The sequence below is a fragment of the Anolis carolinensis genome, chromosome 4 (assembly GCF_035594765.1).
Source record: "Anolis carolinensis isolate JA03-04 chromosome 4, rAnoCar3.1.pri, whole genome shotgun sequence".
Taxonomy (NCBI): domain Eukaryota; kingdom Metazoa; phylum Chordata; class Lepidosauria; order Squamata; family Dactyloidae; genus Anolis; species Anolis carolinensis.
The window spans coordinates 45,445,173-45,465,355 of NC_085844.1; the positions used below are offsets into that span (position 1 = coordinate 45,445,173).

Genomic DNA, 20,183 nt, shown 5'->3' on the forward strand with positions numbered 1-20,183 from the left:
TCAGTTTATCCTTGCCTTGTCATAATCCATCTCCCCTCAACAACATCAAAAGCATGTTCTCAACCTTCCTAATGTCATGACCCCTTAATATAGTTCCTTATGTTGTGGTGACCCCCAACCACAAAACTATTTTTGTTGCTACTTCATAACTGTAATTTTGCTACAGTTATGAATTGTAATGTAAATATCTGATATTCAGGATGTATTTTCATTCACTGGACCAAATTTGGGACCAATACCCGATACTCCCAAATTAGAATACTGGTGGGGTTATGGGGGGGATTGATTTTGTCATTTGGGAGTTGTAGTTGCTGGGAATTATAGCAACTAAAGAGCAATATGAACTAAACTAATGATGGAATTGAGCCAAACTTGGCACACAGAACTCCCATGATCAACAGAAAATACTGGAAGGGTTTGGTGGGCACTGAACTTGAGTTTTGGAGTTGTAGTTCACCTAGATCCAAAGAACACTGCGGATGTAGGTGAATACTGGTGGGATCTGGGAAGGATTGACCCACGATTTTGGGAGTTGTAGTTAACCCACATCCTTATGCATTTTCTAATTGAAACATTAATAAAAATAATAATAAATAGCATTATAAATTACCTAAGCTGCTTCTGCAGCTGCTTCTCCTCTTGATACTGCTGGGCCACTCTCAGTCCCAAGTCACACGGGCACTTTCCCCTCTTCCTTGAAGGGACTCGCTGGCGCAAGCCTCTCTCCAGTCTCGCACGCCCTCCCTCGCCCATGCATACATACCATGTTAGTAAATTATGGTCAGAACTGAACATCCCCTCAGTGTAGCATAAATATCCATGTGTGGAGGTACTTTGCACAGACATTACACAAACCCCCCCACCCATGGAGAATAACAATTTTGCACAACTGATGTCAATGACTGAGAGTTGTTGTGAAATGCACAATCACAATAATCAGTTGCAGTGTGCAACAAACAATGTCCAGCCACAGTGCTGAGACACAATGTGCAACATAGCTATATGTCCAATTTCACTTCTACTAGTGTCAACAGAGTACATCTATATAGTGCTATGATGAGTAATTCGTCCTGCATACATATAGCAACTTACATATCTATGTTTTGGTAATAGAATGCTACTCAATGTGTGTTTAATATTTTAAGTATTCTTGTTCATACATTCCATAGCCTAAATTTAGTGGCAAATAAGGCAATATTTAGAACTAGTTGTTGACCATGATCGTAAAAGGAATCGTAAAAAGATGCTTCATTATATTAGCGTTACGTGGTAGAGATGTTATCTGAGGCAATGAACAGGCAAAATCTTATACATAGAATAATATAATAAAAATATCAAGACAACACAAAGCCCAAGAAATGCATCCTGTCCCTTTCCAGGGAGTTCACAACAAATAAACAATCCCCAGAGATGAAATAATTTGTCCCTTGTTCTTAGAATTTACACAGAAATTATGCAGGCAATTCTTTTCTTTCAAGTATTTGCCTGACAAGTTATGCTAATTGACAGAAACATCCAGGGGTTTCTCATTTTCCAGCTGTGTTTATTTGACTAGCATGCAAATTATTAAAGGAAAGCTGTGTTAATCACTTGTATTTGGCAGTTTCTCTTTGTAAATTATAGTGGACCCAATGTGTAATCCATTAAGGAATGCAAAGTAAAGCAAAATAATCTTCAAGGTTTTAACTTACTGTCTTCAAAGTCCTAAACCTATTAACCAAGTTCAAGCCAGTGACCACTTACACATTATTTTCAAGAAAACAGTGTCGCCTTGGTGGTCTGCCAGGAAAAGTTGTTCTATTTAGCAGTTATTATTTGTTGTGTGAGTTATAAGGACAAATAATAGCTACTAGACCAGACACTGGGGTAATAGATTGCCCTGTATTAAAGAGATTTTCTTTTCTTTCTGCACACTAATATATACAGCAGCTTCCATTGCTAGAAGTAATGATTTGCTGTATAAATTATTCATCAATTTCAGTACAGGATTATTTTCTGTAAGATGTGAATGTACTAAACTTCTGTATCAAAAAGTGGTCACTTGCTTCAAACATCTGAAGAATACATTGTTTTTAGACTAAAGTACAGGTCAAAATGTTTGGTCTCCCTAGCCTGACATGACTAGAGTTACAAATGAGGGGCACATCTATGTTGATACTATAATGTGGCTCCAAACCAATTTGAAGCTGCAGTGGTCAAAAACGCATGCTGCCAATGCATGCTGCTGCTCAGATTTAATGGTCATAGCACATTTTAAAAAGTCACAGGAAAGTCTGAGTTCAGTCCTTTAATGTGCTGCAGCAGATCCCAGAGTGAAATCAGCTCCTCAGAATGTGGACCATATTGTAATTGACCACCTAGGCGGGGTTACTGATCACTTCTACTCCTCTATCTGTCACTTTCCCCCTTTTATTCTTCTATTCCTCCAGAGTGCTGAAGCACATCTTTCCTGGGAAAGGGGGGGGGAGGCTGTCCCTGCAGAATGGGTTAATGTAATCACCCATCTGGCATCACACCAGTTCCAGACATGTCAATTTAATCACTCATGCAGCAAAACCGCTTCCTCCCAAACTGTTTCCACGTTGTATTATACTATAGTGTCAGGTGGGTCCATAGAAGCAAAAGTATTAAAAATAAAATTGTGTTTAGAGATCCCAAACACAGCAGAAAAACAAACTGTCTAACTAAATTATTAGTAGCCCTTGTCCAACTCCCATGGCTATGGGTTCTGGCTACTATTATATGCCCTTTACTTATGGAAATTATACTTCGTGCCTTAGGACTAATTTCTGCATTGCCTAATAGTCCAACCTAGAGACAATGCATTTTCCTTAGATGCATCTTCATATGGGCAAAAATAAAAACATCAGCCTTTTGTTCAAGGTAGAAGAAATATTGCTACGAACCTTTATGATTTCTGTTTCTGATACTTTACATTTCTGAATAAAGTACATTTTGGATTAGCAAAAAGCATTTAGCTCCTGCCTTATCCCTCCCTATCGTTTTTGACCAGTTGTACCTTGAAATATTTCCTACATAAATAATCAAGTCTTTTTGATTAAGCATGTTTCATTTGCGTTTTCCTCCACCCCAACCTGTTTACTAACATGGTTTGATGTCTTTTTTCATTGACTTTGTAAAGAACTTCCCATAGATCATTTTTCTTTGCACGTGCTTTTACTATAATGGGAAGATACACACTTGGCAGTTAAGAGTTAAATATCTTTCAGTAAATGGAGCCTTCTTTGGCTTTCAGACAGAAGTCTGGGTTAAAAGGGAGGGTAGGGTATTTTTTTCAGGTTCTGTGTTTTTCTTTTTTTTAAAAAAAAACCCCCCACATAATTTAAAATCAGAACCAGATGTAAATGTACTAAATGAACCTTAAGTCCCTAATTGGAGATCCAGTGAAGCAATAATAGAATGAACAAATTACAAACAAAATGTTCTTGTTTAGATTAGTGTAACTGACTTCAGCCAAAGACCTCAGTAAAACATGCTATTATACTAAAAATGGAACAGCATGCCCACTCAAAAATGTACTATACAAAGTTCACCTCTATTTGTAACACCACTGATGTCAGTGGGTTAAGTCAGAGCAAAAGCGAGCTGTTTCCAATATGTGTGAATTTGGGCATGTATGTTTGCTTAAACCTTGTACTTGCTCCTTGTAGCAGAAATACAGGTCTGTGTACCTAAGGAGCCGCTGCATAATGATCAGATAAGCCGTGCCAGGGAGTGGTTGGAGTGCTGTAACATATGCTTTCTTCCAGGCTGCATAATTTGTTCTCAGCAATATTAGCGGCAACAGTTCAGCTCAATAGCAACACCTCATTATTTTATCCCTCAGTATTTATTCCTATGTTTGACGCCTCATGAAATTACTGTTAATGTGTTTATATAAGGGCAGATCTGACACAAGTGGGAAGGATTTAATTTCCCACTCAGTCTTTCCTGCTGATACGTCCTCTTTCCCCTGGTAGAAGTGGCAAGTGTAAATAGTTAATTTGCTTCAATTATGAGCCTGTCCTGCTAAATTAGAAGCAGCAGGGATATGAAGAGCTAGAATTATACTTCTGAGGCAACTGACAAATCCTCTGAGCCCACAAAATCAAATCATTTACTCCTCACTGGTGCTCAAACACGCACTAGACAAATGCGGCAGCTTATTGTGTATCATCAAATGAAACTGAGATTGTATCTTTCTCATGCTTAAGGAAACCAAGTCTCTTAAAGATACTTATATATTTGTGGCTGGCTCCTTTTTATTTACCAACAGCTGCCTAGGGTTTAAAACATGGCCACTACTTATGCCCATAGGTAATATAGAGGAGTGGAAACTGCAAGAATTGGCAGTACTGTTCCATCATCACATATTCTCAATTTACTGGAATTATGATAGAAATGTAGGTTGCTGTTTCTTCTCGTTTTGTGAAGGCAGAGTGACTGTATGGTGGACCTGCACCTGCATATTCAATCCACTTGAATCGGGGGGAAATATAATAAAAAACAAAATACAAGAAAATCTTCCTGCAGCCAATGAATTCACAGTTCTACACAGCCATGCACTTGCCTACAAAAGAGGTGGAGAGTCCAACAGCCTATGCAAGTCTTTCTGGGGGTTCCAAATTTACAGAATATGTTTTTATGTTGCCACCGATAAATAACGTGGGACTCAATCATTCATGTTTTTTCATAGCCACATGGGGATACGGAACCAAACCCTCCCAGACAGCAAGGCCCAGTTTATTGAATGCATTACAGAACAAGAACTATTTCAATTCTTTCCTGTACAACACATTATCTATTTTGGGATCAAATGTGTCATTTTTCAGATAGCAGATTCCAGGAAGAGCTATAGGAGGCATCACACCTATCAGAATCACAATGGTCCCTAAGATCCACACATGTCTCTGGCAATAAGCCTACCTAAGGCCATTGCAGAAACCTATATTTTCACGTCACCTTCCTACTTATAATGACCCCATTAATTTCATAAGGTTTCCTGGGCAAGGAATACTCAGAGGTAATTTTCTCTTAAATATAGCCTACAGCACTTGTTACTCATTGGAAGTCTTCTATCAAAATATTAACCATGGCTGACCCTACTTAGCTTCCAAGATGAGACAGCATCTAATGCTTTTGGGGGTTATTTAGACCCCAAATCTATACTATGAGAAAATGAGGAGAAAGATTTAACAATTTATATTCCCTTTTATCCTATGTTAATAATCTAGGGATTAATAAAATCAAGAGGTACAACATAAAGTTTTCCAAAACTTGGCTGCTACAGTAGGGAAGACCCTCTGCTACATCCTCACCCCCCTCAATGTTTTACACTCTATCAGAACTTTAATTTTGGGCAAGTGTATGTAGGAAAAAGATATTCATTACTTTTCTAGCAGCCCCCTTCTCCCTGGGATGCTCAGGACAAGTGATAAAGTGGACTACAGCATCAAGAAGAGATTACTGAAAGTTCATCATAGGATTATCCTCATTCTCATTCCTTTATATGTCTTGCAAAAATTGTTAATTTTATTTTGATTTATTTTTCAAAAGCAAATACCATATGAAAAACACATTTAGTTTGATTTACATACTTGGTACTCTGTAGCTTTCTATACTTTTGACAGCAATTGTGCTTAAAGTATTGTAATCCAAATAGGTTCATGAAAGTGGCATCAACTATCTAGTCAGAAGGCTTCTCACAGAGAAAGTATTGTTCCTACTGCAAGTTTTCAGGCAATTCATAGACTGAAAATAATCCCATTTTGTACAATGTATATCTTCAGATTCGTTTCAAATATCTTTCGACTATTTCTGACAAAAATACAGTTACACCATTTTCCATTGGATGATACATTTAAGAATTCTACGACTTGGCTATTTTGCAGCTTACTTCTCCCTAACACTGACTGTTGAAAATGTAACCATTTTCAGAGCTCTTAGGCAAGATTCTGTGAAATAGCAGTGTAAAGACTTGCTTTGTCTCATCCCAATGATCCAAATTAACCTGCTTGTTTTAGCTCCACTTGTTCTTTAAATCCAACTCTGAATTAGCATATATATTAAAAATCACATTCACTTTGTTAGCGGTATATCTTGTGTCTTAATCAGAGCTTGGAAAATTTCCTTTTAGGACATTTTGGCTAGGGATTCTTGAAGGTATTGTCCAAAACTGCCCCAGCTCTTATTTTTGTACTTTTTATGATTAAAAAAAACCTCTTTGGTCTGAATACAGCTAATCACTCCCATGTGTTGATTTATCAGATTACCGTGTTTTGATTTATCAGATGTATCTTTGATAGAAATATGATGAGAAATAAAATATAGATAAAGCACCCTGAAGAGCACTATTGTGGAATAGAATCTGGGTTCCAGAAGGATTCCATAAAATAATTAAAAAATAATAAAATATGGCATTTTACATGACATTTCTTGATGATGATGTACATTGGAATGGTAGTGGTAAACAGCACCTAGTAACAATTATGGAATTCACCTGATTAGAGCATACAGAGCATAATAACAGAGGCTAAATTAAAACCATACCATGTCAAGGTATTGAATCTACAGTTGCAGAAGTTATCTCTGTTTTCAAGCAAGGGTTAACCAGAGTTCTTTTCTGTTGGAAACAGCCATGTCTAAAAGATTGTGTCCCGAAGAATTGAAAGGGTTTGCAGCAGATTGTTCAAACCTTTTGATTGTATAGATTACTGTATGTACTGACATATACATTTAGAAACTTTAGTAAAAAAAATCAACCCAAAAAGCCTGGTTCAACGTATCTACAGGTCATTCTAAGTACCTTGACTCTTATTAAAAAAGGAACATACCCTTTCTCTGAGTAGAGTGGCAAAGGGTGAAATCTTAGTCATCTCAGAAAAACCTAAAAGAAGTATAGACTTCTTTTACTCTGTCTGCCATACCATCATTTCTGGTCCTTTTGCATGCCTGGGTAGGAAACTAATGGTGGCAGTGGCTGCTCATTGGTGCTTCCTCTCAAAGGAAAGTCATCTTTCCCCTTCACCTTTTTACACTTTATTCAAAGAAGGGGATGATTCCTTTTTTCATAAAAGTTAAACTATTCACCTGAGCATGGAAATAGCAGTCTTGGTGGCCTGGGACAGCTTGCTCTCTGAGTGATGTATGGAATGTATGGAATGATCATTGGCTTATCCACAGGTCATATCAAAATCCTTAAATTTGGCTCCCAAACATCCCCTTGAAGTCAACTTACAGTATATACAGTAGCTTTTTAATTCAATATAACTCTAATAAATTAAAAACTATAATTGTGCTTAGAAGAACGGAGCTTTTGTATTAAGCATTTGTGGATTGTCAATTATGCTTTTGTTGCAGTGATATAATAATACAGAGAGAACAGTAAAGCTCTAGTAATTTTTTTCATAGCATAAATTATGATATCATCAACCCCAGTACCAAGTCATTTACAATCCTTCCTTAAGGTGAACATAAAGATTTTTTTAAGTTTTACTTTTGTTAGATATCAACATACTGGAAGCCAAGGGACAAAAGAAGAAAACAAGGAGAAGTTGTACTGTTTTCTTTGGCATGTAGCCAGTGATGCCATTGTGCTAGCAAACATACTAGAGGTTTTGCATTTTTGGAGTAATTGGAGGTGTGGTATTCAATACAAAATGGTTCTACAGAGGTGGAGTCCTATTCAATTGTACTAGTTTTCACTCTGCTGCTTGTTGACATTGGATTAGTGTGTTTTACAAGCTGCACCTGAGCAATTAGAAGTAAATGCCAGTGGCTGAGGAAGTCAAGGGTAGGCTCCCACTAAATAAACCTTTCCAAGAAACCCCTGTAATCATTTTGCCTAGGGGTCACCATAAGTTGGAAAAGACTTGAAGGCACATAACAGAGTTATACATGGGATTGCCATTTTGCCCCATAAAATAAATTAAATTAGCTGGCTTGTATTCAGTATCTGTATTTTAGTGATGGAGTAAAACTAGATGAATAGCTACTGTAAATAATAATAAACTAGATATATACAATGATGAATACTACTCAGAAACATACTGATAGCTACCATAGTTAGCTTTTGCTCTTGACTACCACTTGTTGCTGTTTTGTTGGGGCTTGCAGCTCACTTTATTACTGACAGAAACATTACCAATTTCAGGATACTTGCATAATGGACTATAGGCATTTGGTACATATAGTCCAGCATGCCCTGATTTCAAGAAGTGTCTAAAAACGAACACTTCCATCTCTCTCCCGGATGTTAAGGTCTGCTTCATAACTGTAGCCAGCTGTCCAGTGCTGAATAAACATAAAGCACAGAAAAAGAGAGTACTGGGAAGTAGGACTTCCAGATCAGCCTCACATCGGAAGCTGTTTGGTCATGTCCAAGAACGTCTCCTAAAATGTGTTAACACGTCATGTATTTGTACTTTAGTAATGTATTTTCCATATTTTAGGAGCTTTTCTATTCGAGGGAAACAGATTAAACTAGCAATTATGAATCTGTACTGCCAGCCAGGAATGTGTATATGCTTGCAAAATGAATGCACCACCACTCTCATTTGCAGGACTAAAGTGTGTTACCTGGTAGACTTGTCTTTCTTCTCCTCCTCTTTATCAATTCTGCAGAGTGCGGCAGAGTGAAATTATCACTGTTTTCCATTTCACTTATTCTGTTTCTATGAATGAGAAAAAAGTCCTTTCACTTATGCATAAGAGCGTATCTCCTCTTTTAAAAGAGATTGTATGTCGATAGACCACAATGGGTACAGCTATTATAGAAACACTAATGTAATGCCTAATTGTATAACTTATAATACTTGAAGCCAAATGCTTGAAAGCTCTAGTGCCTGAAGTTGTATTTAGTCTGGGACATTAATGTGCCAGCAGACATAGCCTTTCTTTTCCAGTTAGAAGGTATAGTTCTGTACTCAGTGTAATTCTGTGCATAATTGTCTCTTGAGCTCAAAACTATCTCTAGGCCTCTTTTAAGTATCTGCCTAGATATCTTGGGAATGTGAGTTCAATATCCATTCTTAAAATGTGGAATGGGAAATTCGAGTGTATTCCAATCATTCCTTCCTGTTGACAAAATAGCTTTTATAAGTGAAATGAACAAGGATAATTTCCTTCTCTCCTACTGCACCCTGATCATGATATCAATACTATGCTAGTGCATTTTGGAGTGTAATTTGAAGTGCTGTTTTTTCTAGTTTTTCTAAAATACACATCTCTCCTGCCACCTCATAGGTCTATTTGGCTCTTTGAGGGTGGGGGGATGAGCTGAGGTGTTTTCACCAAAACTATAAATCACTTCTTCTGCACTTAAAATCATAGTGTTGGAAGAAGGGCCATCCATTTCAACCCCCTGCCATGCTGAAACACACAATCAAAGTACTCCCTGAAGATGGCAATCCAGCCTGTTTAAAAACCTCCAAAAAAGACTCCACCACAGTCCAAGGCAGTCTATTCCTCTGTCAATTAGCTCTTAAAACACTCCATATGGGTGAGGGAACGTCCTTGGAAAGGGTTTTATCCCAAATATGACTGGCTGAAAACCTTGGATTTGTAAGGGCTCCCCACCTTCCTCTTTGTTTTCCCCGTTTGCAACCTACAGAAAGACTATGAGCGGCTTTTATTGACACAGACTGAACTAAGTTTTTGAGTATCTAAAATGTGTGCCTGAGGACCATAATATCTGGCATTTGTAGAAAGAAAATAGGTTGGACATCCAGTCTCTTGTAAGTATTATATGTAGTATCAAGCATCCAATTCCCGCCAATCTCGTTTCTCCAGATGCCTGCAAGTCTTTGGTCAAGTTGATGCTGGCACCAGAAATTATCTGGCTTTCACTGCCAGCACATTAATATTCTTAATCAGAGATAATGTTCTTGTATTCTAATCAATATTGGTAATACTTTCTCTTTGCTGTGTCAAACCCACATCTTACATACTCGTACCATATCGCATCCTATGTCCATGCTTCATCCAGATATTTACTCTTAGCCAGCTTCTAGCCAATGGCCATAGTGAAACATAACTGCAGATGACATCATTGTAGACAACCATCGCTTATCTCGCACAGAACAACTTATTTTCTTGAAAGGTCATGTTTAATGAGGACTGGATTAAACTGGTTGTGATGGAGCACTTAAATCATAATTTAAACTGAACAGAAAAGGCTGGTCTTATACATCATAATTTAAAACTTCCAAACTCACTAAACTGAAAGTGGATTGGTTGTTATGCCAGCTAAAACAATCTGGTTCTTAATTGTAAGGAGGCTGTTTAGAATATAATCCAAAACTTTGAATTGTAAAGTCTGCATGCATTTTGCACTACAAATGTTATATATGCTTAAAGATGCAGGTCCAGTTGTGAAATTACATATATTGTCTCCAAATACAAACAAGAATACCAGCCAGTGTAGACTAAGATAAGATAGTTTCCAATTAAATAATGTCACTATGATTAAAAGAGAAAATACCTGTACAATATATGACTCCATTTTAATGTAAAATGTATTTCATCGGTTCCTACTGTGTCAGATAAAATCAATTAGGGAATGTATAATTTTCTATGTAAGGATTTGTGAGGAGAAGAGCTTGTCAGACCTGAGTAGAGCCAGCCAATTACAACTTGTGGAGTGAGTGTGCTGTAATGGTGGACCTATAAGGGAAAGATGATAAAACTAGCAGCTTCTTTGTCAATCTGTCAGATAGGGTCAGTCAGTAACAGAGGATTGGTTGGGGCTTGGAATAAACAGGGAAAGTGAGTGACGAAGTTTTGGTTTGATGAGAGCTGAAAGCATGGAAAGAGTTTCTTTGATCTTACTAAAGTGTTATTCTGTATTGTGTATGGAGCTGGAGTAATTCTGGAAGCTTAACTGTTGTGTTACATAATGAATTTTTACTGCTTTGTTGTTTACCTCTGTGCAAGCAAGATTTTCATTTAAAAATTAACAAGGAGAATTGGTTATGCATTACCTACTTGAACCCATCACGAGTGGATTTACTTGTCTAGCATAAATAAGCATTATTCATTCCAAGCACCAGGAATGGACTTTTTAGAGCATAGGGTGAGAGATAGGAGGTCAAAGATTGGGGTCACAAGGATAACATAAAGAGGTGGATCCTTCTCTCAGCTGTTGTCAGTTTTTCTTCACCTCAAGTCTCCTGGAAGTGCAGTCTTTTGTGACAACTGATCAATACTTCATTTTTATTTTATTTATTTTTGCAAATGCCTTGTAAAAAGCTCTTGTGTGGTGAAGTGTAATTATTTGGGTCCTGGGATTTGAACTTAGGTTTTGCTTGCAAGATTTTTCCATTTTACATCTAATATTTCCCTTTTGTTAAGATCTGTTGCCATATTTCAGTTACAAAACTAACAGTGGTTCCCAGTCTAAAAGGTAGGCTAGAAAATGCCTAGAAGTGCTTAGAACTGAAAACTCTGTATGACCGGTTGGAAATAATGGCATGATGTCTATATGATAAGGTACCGTAATAGTACTTGCGTACAAAGCAATATAGAACTATCATTAATTGGACTTATGAAATTAGAAATGTCAGGAATAAATCTGTGATCTTTTATTTTTGTTCAGTGCTATTTTTTGTTTTGAAAATGAAATAACAAAATTATGCAGATGTATTCAAACAGAGAATGCAATTTGCATTCTTGCCTGTTCTTTCAGGTCAGGCAAATTTAATTTTAGCTGCTACAGGGAGAAAAACTGTCAACTAAAGGGTGTTTCATTTCCTTGAAACAAACAATACATTTTAGCAATAACCACAAACAATCAACTCTGAGGCAACTTGTTATAAATCCTTTCTGAAACAAAATGATCTCAAGCTTTGTAATCTGAAGAAATTGCAAAAGAATGCACACACGCTGCTGCACAGCTAGAATCAATCTATTATTTTTATTCTCCTCTCGATATTTACAGCTTTAGTATCCTAGGATGCCTGTTTCTCCATTATAATCTTATGTTTCCCTGGGATGCAAAATCTTTAATCCTTTTAAGCAACCTCTGGGCTTTACCAGCAGAGATCAGAGGGACCTGCATGCTCTTGAAAACACAGCTTTGGTGGACTAAAATAAAGCATGTTTCATAAGAATAATGTGGCAGCACTTCACAAATAATGCTGCAGTTCGGAAATATACTTGGAAGTGTTGTGCTGGCTCTAGATTAAAGTAATGTGGAATAAGAGGATGAAAATAAATCAGCTTAAAGTTACATGAAGACTACCTTACTGTAATACACAGAGAATAGCTATATACAAGGTAGAGTACCATTTTTCACATGCTTCTCATATTCCAACTTAACTTGAGTTGGACAAAACTAAACGATCCAGTTCTCCATAACGTCTCAGATTTTCTGCCTTAGTCTTTCCAAAAGTGAGTTTATTTGAAGGTCATTGGCTTGAAAATATATGCTGTAATGACTATGATTTGAGAGAGTGGTTCTAGAGGTAAATCACCTGTCACTGACTTGAGACAAGCTGCAGCTTTATGTCATTTGTAGCGCTATATCAAATATCCATGTTTGTTACTTTAAAATCTATTCTCACACCTTGTGTCTAATTCAACACAGCCAACAGTAATTGTTTATTGACAGCGTTGCAGTGGTCTATTATAATTCCATCCTTCTGACCATGAATTCATCCTGCTGGATTTGGGTGTGTATTCGAAGGTGAATGGCCAGGACAGAATGGGACTGTTGTTTGCTACCCATGCTCATGCTCAACCAGTTCCTTTCCTGAGCTGTTTGGGGACTGATGCTTGTTGTGCTGAACTACATGCAGGGAGACATTTCAAGGCAGGGTTCTTACCTTGAAATCCTGAGAACTGGAGAAAGAAGGCCAGGTCCTGATACTTGCAGCACAAGATGAGGCGCACCAGACATTGCCAAATTGATACTTCCATGATGCTCCCTCACCATTGGTTTACTGGATGGGGCTGAAAGAAATTTTGCATTGCTCAATATGTACTAGAAAGCATGATTTTATTCTAAATCAGAACAGACTCATTTGCTGATATGCTGTTCCTCATTATTTTTTCAGGTATATAAAAAGAAAACTGAAGCTGCTAAGAAGGAATATCTGAAGCAGCTAGCTGCTTACAGAGCAAGTCTTGTATCCAAGGTAATACTTGATCTATGCTGCATTTTATTTAATAGTTTGATTTAAGCCATCCAGTGAAAATGTTTGTAAGACTAGACATAAATATATTTTTTTTAAAAAAAAGACAGATGGAGAAGGCAGGGAAGAGTACATTATAGCTGTTGCAGACACTTACATGTTATTCAGATCTGCAACATGTTATTTCTTTCATATTTTTAGGTTAATTTTGTGAATTGCTTTTCAATATAAATGATATGCTGTGTAATTAGAGTAGCATGCCCTATCCCTTTCTTCTGATCAAGTTTCTACAGAGTTTGGATCATGGACCACATGCAGGATAGTTTTTGTGGCCTCTAAGGCTCCTGAGGGGATAGAAATGGTATTTCTACCCATGTCCGGACACCCAGTTGTCTTGAAAGATAAAGCATCCTCCCTGCCCTTCCACAGGTTGGAATGATGAACAGTACTACAAATGAAAGAAGGGTGATTCAATATAGAAAGCTATGTTTGCTGATGCATAGTTGTACTGTTGATCCTGTACAGGTGATCCTGTACAGGTGATCCTGTTGATGCTCTGGTCTCTCTCTGGAATGGAGAGATGACTAGGGCAATAGACATGATCACTCCGGAGCGTCCCCTCTCGAGTACCCGAGCTAAACCATCTCCTTGGTTCACTGAGGAGCTGGCAGCGATGAAGCGAAAGAAGAGGGGACTAGAGTGTGTGTGGCGTTCGGAGCCGAGCGAGCCAAACCGAACACGGCTATGTTCCTATCTTAGGACATATGCCGCTGCAATAGATGCTGCAAAGAACGTTTTCTTTGCAGCTAATATTGCGTCTGCAAAGAACTGTCCGGCGGAGCTGTTCCGAGTTGTCAGAGGTTTGTTATATCCCGTCCCTCAAGACGGGATCCCTGACAATTTGGCAGCCTGCTGTGAAGCATTTGCTCGGTTCTTTGCGGACAAAGTCGCTTCGATCCGTTCTGACTTTGACGCCATATTAACGGCAGTCTCTGAGGATGTAGCAAGAACACCTGCTTGTCCCGTTTTGATGGATTCATTTCAATTGGTTGAGCTCGAGGATGTGGACAAGATCCTTGGAGAAGCGAGACCAACCACATGCATCCTAGACCCCTGCCCATCCTGGCTGGTGAGAGAAGCCAGAGGGGGTTTGGCCGAGTGGGTGAAGGTGGTGGTGAATGCCGTGCTCAAGGGCAAGTTCTGAAGCTGTTATCTTATTGTTTTTATATTATCTTAAACTCTCAATTTTAATTGAAGACTGTTGCCCTTGAACTTCTTGCTTTTACTAAAGACTGTTCATATGAAGCTAATGCAGTTTTAAAGATTTTATCGGCAACTGTTTGGAAAACACCTAAGCCTAAGCCTCCCTTGAAGGAGGGAAGGTAAGAAGAGGATCACATTGCTGAATCTCTGCTTGCCTCAAATTGCTTTCTTCCCGGCTGGCTGGATGGCTTGCAGTGTTCCAGTTTTCCAAAGATTTTTTATAATTTTTTTACTTTTTACTTTTTTTTCCTGGTCTCCTTTTGTTTGCTGGCTGCTACCCTGGAGTACATACTAGGAAGCAGAGAGCCCTCTACTACTCAAGGCTGCTAACTCAAGGAACACTCCATGAGCTGTTTTACTTCAGAGCTCTTTCAAAGCACTAATCTCTGCTAAATAGGTACAAACTGCAAGGAACATAACAGTAGATGATATAAGGACTGCAGATAAAGGCCAAGTATTAAAACATATCAAGATATATTGGCGTGCTTTATCAAAGTCATTGCAGCAATCTCTATCAAATACCAACTAACAGTTATTAACTAGTACCTAAAACTCTTGGTTGCTTAAAGACTCTGTGACTTCATTTTAAAAGAACCATGGTAATCAGAACAAGACAGACCTACAGAAACAGTGACAAGTCCCTGTCTCCACTAATCTCATCTCCCCCGTTTGGGAAAAGAAAGAAAACAAAACAAACAGAGATAAAAACTTACTTCTCTCCCATAGTCAAAATACAGGAGCTGGAGCAGGAACAGAACACCCCCTCAGCTTCGCCTCTCAACTGGACCCTAGATCACTGTCGGGTAATTTTTAATCCTTATGAGAACTCAGGCATAAGTATTGCTGAGGAGTTTGCCTTCGCTACTGACAATTTGGATAATCTGGATAGTAGGAGAGGGCACAGGAGGCATGTTTTAACATCCCCCAATGAAGACGTGGTGGAGGTCCCTATGAATATAACAGAGGGCGATCTAGAGACAAATCTAACATCAGAGGCCTTCAAAAAACCACTCATTGCAGAGGATCTGGTCAATCAATTAACCAGTTTGAATGCTGATATTCAGGCTATCAAGATTTACCTTGCAGAAACCAATGCTCTCCTGATTACAATAACACAATTTATGGTCAAACAGGAAGCAAGCAAGGAGAAAACCTTCCCAACTTTAAATCAAGACACGGAGGTCAACGACTCCAGCATAAAAGGGCATCTTGGAAAAAAGGCAAGGAACAAAAACAACAACACAATAAGTTCCCCCAAACACAGCAAGGCTCACAAAAGGATAAAGTACAAATGCAGAAGTCTTCAAAAAGATCAAGAAAGGAAGAAAGTGTCCACATCCACAGTAAAACAATCGAATTTAAACTCTCAAAAGATACTCAAGTATAAACACACAGATAAGAAGAAAGTTCGAGGTACTACTGCGAAGCCCCCTAAAGATAAGATAGACAAAATAAATTTTAAACCGGAATCTAAAAACGAGACATCAATAAATCAGATCAAGCCAAGAACAGTTCTTGATGTCCTGGAAGTCAATCAAGCGACACCCCTCCTGTGTGACCCAGCAATACTAGCAGACCCACAAGTCACACAGGATCCCTGGAAAACCGTCTTTGATAAAGGAAAGGAAAACAAGGACAACAACGAAAAGAAATGGGTAAAGAACTTTGATGTTCCAGATGTGGGGGATTGGGAGATGATACTTGTGCCAAACAAGTTGGTGATCTCTAACCTACTCTAAGCCCCTGGGCCTCCTCTCACCAGCAGAACGGAAAGGCCACCTTCTAAGGGTTTTAGAAGTTGTGGGGTGCAATGTCATTAGTCTAGCTGAAATAACCCAGATAGAATACCTCTTTTACAACTACTCACATGCCCGGGCAGTTATAACATGTACAAACAAGCAAGTAACTAACAAACTGTATCGCCTTAAGGAAAAACTTATGGAGCTCGGGATGTCCATCTCTCGGTACTTTATTAACAGCTCCCCTCCCTTCCCACTATTCAAACAGGAACCTAAACAACTCTCCAGGTCTAACCAAATCCATTGCAATGAAGCCAATCTCATAGATCTAACAGATAGCCCTAAACCTCTAAAACAGTTCCCTCTAGCAAAGCAGCTGGAATCAGTGCCCAATTGGCTCATAACTGAAACACCCTTTAGTGAGCTATACATAGATGAGGAAAGTGACCTGCTGGAAACATTCCAATGCTTGCCACAATTAAGTCAAAGGGAAATAATAGACAGACTGACTTTGCTACGGGTAGAGCTTCTCAGCAGGATGACCAAGGGGGATAAAATTCAACCTGAGCCAGGACATTGCATAGGGGATCTAGCAGAGACGGACATGACTTATGGAAGGGCTAGAGGAGGGCGACAAACAGAACCAGTGAGCCATTCTAAGGGTGATCACTGACTAGTCAGGAATATACTAAAAAATGAAACACGTCCCACCCAGTCCATCATTCCGCAACCTCCAACAGTCCCAAAAGTGAAAACATTGCAAACAAAATCATCTAACCTGAACTGTCTATCTTGGAACATAGCAGGATGGCAGACCAGAAATAAAGAGGAAGGGGTAAGCAAATTTTTGAGGAAGTTTGATGTGATCTCGCTTCAGGAGACATGGAGTAAAGGGCCTATAGATTTCAATGGATACACTATAATTGACTCCCCGGCTAAAATGGAAAAAGATAGAGGGCGACCGAAAGCAGGCCTGGCCATTCTGCTGTCCACATCCCTTGGGGCAAAAATCAAATCAGTTGACAATTGCAGCCATATAGCTATGGCTTGTCACATAGAATATGGACCTACACAGATACTCCTGGTCAACGTATATATTCCCCCCAGCCCCAAAAAGCTAGAGCTAACCCACACTTGGGAGGAACTGGAAGATTACATAGTAATGTTGGAATCACACTTCCCAAAATCTAAACTAATTGTTACAGGAGATTTTAATGCTCGTCTGGGCCCTGATAATACAACCTTATTTGCCTCTAAGTTATGGCACCTGGAAGAGTTGGAAGACCACTTAAACAAGATTGACAGGAAATCTAAGGATAACAAGATCAACTTAGCTGGGATATGCTTAGCGCAGTTGACATCAAGACTAGCCCTAAACATAATAAATGGAGACCCTAAATTTGAGAGATGTGCCGAATTTACCTATATATCAGGAAGTGGCAGCAGTGTGATAGATTATGTTCTGGTAGCAAATCACACGTATAAACATATAGAGAATTTCACCACAGTACCCAGAACAGAAAGTGACCATCTCCCGATTTCTTATATAGTAAGTCTTCCTAATGCGCAACACTTAAGTCCACAACACTATCTAGATAATTCCACCCTAGACATAAGACGAAACAGACTTAGATGGGATACAAAAAAGCAAAACAAGCCTCCAGCAACTTCAGACCCCTTCTTGCTGGAGGAGTTGGGAAAGATCATAGCAGAAACAGAAAGTGCGGAGGAAGCAATATCAAAATACTCACATCTCACAGAAGAATTAATAGTCTCAGGGAAAAAATTAGTAGGCAGATTTAGGACCCAAAGCCAAGGAGAGGGGACAACAGATACACAGAAGGAATGTGCAATACTAAAAAAGAAGCTAAACCAGATTTATCAGTCCTATAGAGCAGAAAACTCCCAGAATCTCCCCAAAATGTACTATACAATCAAAAAACATTACAAAGCCATGTTAGTGAGAAACAAGAGGGAGAAAATGAACAGAAGATGGGATGCCCTGGTAGATGCTTCCTTAAACAACAACTCCAAGCAATTCTGGACCCTGGTCACGGGAATGCTGGGAACTGAGAAAACCTCTCCCAAATGCCATATACCAGTTCAGGTGTGGGAAAAGTATTTTACTATACTATATGGGTCAAATGAAGAGATACCCAGAAGGGAGTGGGAAGAAAATCCAGTGATCTCCTTCGGTAGCACAGATGCACCACAATGGTCCCCGGTGACCGGTAGGGAGATTAAAAGTTTGATTTCATCACTGAAAAACGGTAAAGCCCCAGGCCCAGATCAAATAGCCCCCGAACATCTAAAAAACAACATCTCACGGTGGACAGCCTTTCTGGCCCCCCTCTTCACACACATTAACCGCACAGCCCTAATTCCTGCCCCGTGGTCAAAATCTATTATAATCCAAATTTATAAAAAAAGGGGACAAAAACAACCCAGCAAACTACCGTCCCATCAGCCTGCTCTCGGTGGTGGGAAAACTTTATTCTCGCCACTTATATAACAGGCTCCTAGACTGGTTGGACTCCAAAAAAATAATAGGCGAGGAACAGGCAGGCTTTAGAAAAGGGAGGTCTACCATAGACCACTGTATTGTGCTAAACCACCTAGCTGAAAAATACCAAAAACGTCCCTACAAGGGACTATATACTGCTTTCATCGATCTAAAAGCCGCGTATGACTCTGTCCCAAGAAATTTGCTGTGGCAAAAACTGCAGGAGACCACAATCGACAAAAGATTGCTCTGGCTGATCAAGAGCTTATACTCAGACACTACAACACAAGTAAGATGTGGTGTACAAGGCAACCTCTCAAAACCAATAGCTGTCAACAGGGGGGTGCGCCAGGGCTGTATCCTGGCCCCTATTTTGTTTAATTTATACCTGAATGACTTGGCCGTCCATGTTTCACTACCAAATGGACATCCCCCTAAAATTTCATCCACCAATATACCCCTATTGCTGTATGCAGATGATGCTGCCCTCATATCCTACACCATGGTAGGACTCAAGCGAGTGCTGAGGGCATTCTACGAATATTGTGAGAAAAATCAGCTAAAGATAAACTACAGTAAAACCAAAATCATGATTTTCTCAAAAAAGCGAGCCAGACACAACTGGTATATAGGAGAAAACTTAATACAACAAGTTTCTTCCTTTAAATACCTGAGGGTGACCTTTCAGGCCTCAGGCTCCTGGGGTTGTCATCAAAAAATGGCAATACAAAATGCTTTATCCAGTAGTAAAGCTATAATACGCTTTTTCTACACAAAAGGTGGTCAATATATCCCCGCTGCAATAAAGGTTTTCCAAGCAAAGGTAACAGCCCAGCTACTTTACGCAATTCCTGTTTGGATCACAGGCTTCTCATCTAAAGCTGAACAAGTTCAATCAGGGTTCCTTAGAAAACTGTTCGCTGTCCCCAATTGTGTTCCATCTGCTGTTTTAAGACTTGAATCAGGAACAGCCTCATTGGAATCAACAGCTTGGAGAAGGGCCCTAGGATATTGGATTGAGAGGATATATAAAGGACCTGAAGCAGGATATATATATTTGATTCAAAAAGACCTCTTCAAATCCCACCAAATCAAAGCATTAAATGAGAAGTTTAGGCAATTGGGGCTTTCAGAGAATATACTGAGGGGTTTTGAGTATAAAAAGACTGTGAAGATCTTAGCAGAGCGAATTAGTGACATAGACAAACAAACCTCAATGACTCAGGTGCGCTCCACATGCTCCCCATTGACTCTAGGCCTAACATTTAATTCTATGGGAGGTGCTAAATATCTAGAAAACTTAAATATACCAAAGTTTCGCCTTGCTTTTAGCTGGGCCAGATTCAATGCACTCAAATCAGCCATACTAGAGGGCAGATACAAAGGCATTAAATACGAACACAGAGCATGCCCTTGCGGGGAGGGAAATGTCGAAACTGTTATACATGTACTTTTTATTTGTACAATTTACAAAGATGATAGATTAAGGTTAATATCACCTCTACTCACTAAATGGCCAGGAAGAACCCTAAATTGGTACCGCAGTTA

At 39.0% G+C, this 20,183-nt stretch overlaps 1 protein-coding gene across 4 annotated transcripts in view; it reads left to right on the forward strand.

The window, feature by feature from the left end:
* tox (thymocyte selection associated high mobility group box) overlaps positions 1 to 20,183 on the forward strand; it is a 275,955-nt gene that overhangs the window by 234,993 nt on the left and 20,779 nt on the right. For all 4 annotated transcript variants that reach the window (XM_008108489.3, XM_008108490.3, XM_062980345.1 and 1 more), the window contains one exon: positions 13,053 to 13,133. In XM_008108489.3, coding sequence (XP_008106696.1) covers positions 13,053 to 13,133 — 81 coding nt within the window. The remainder of the gene's footprint in view (positions 1 to 13,052; positions 13,134 to 20,183) is intronic.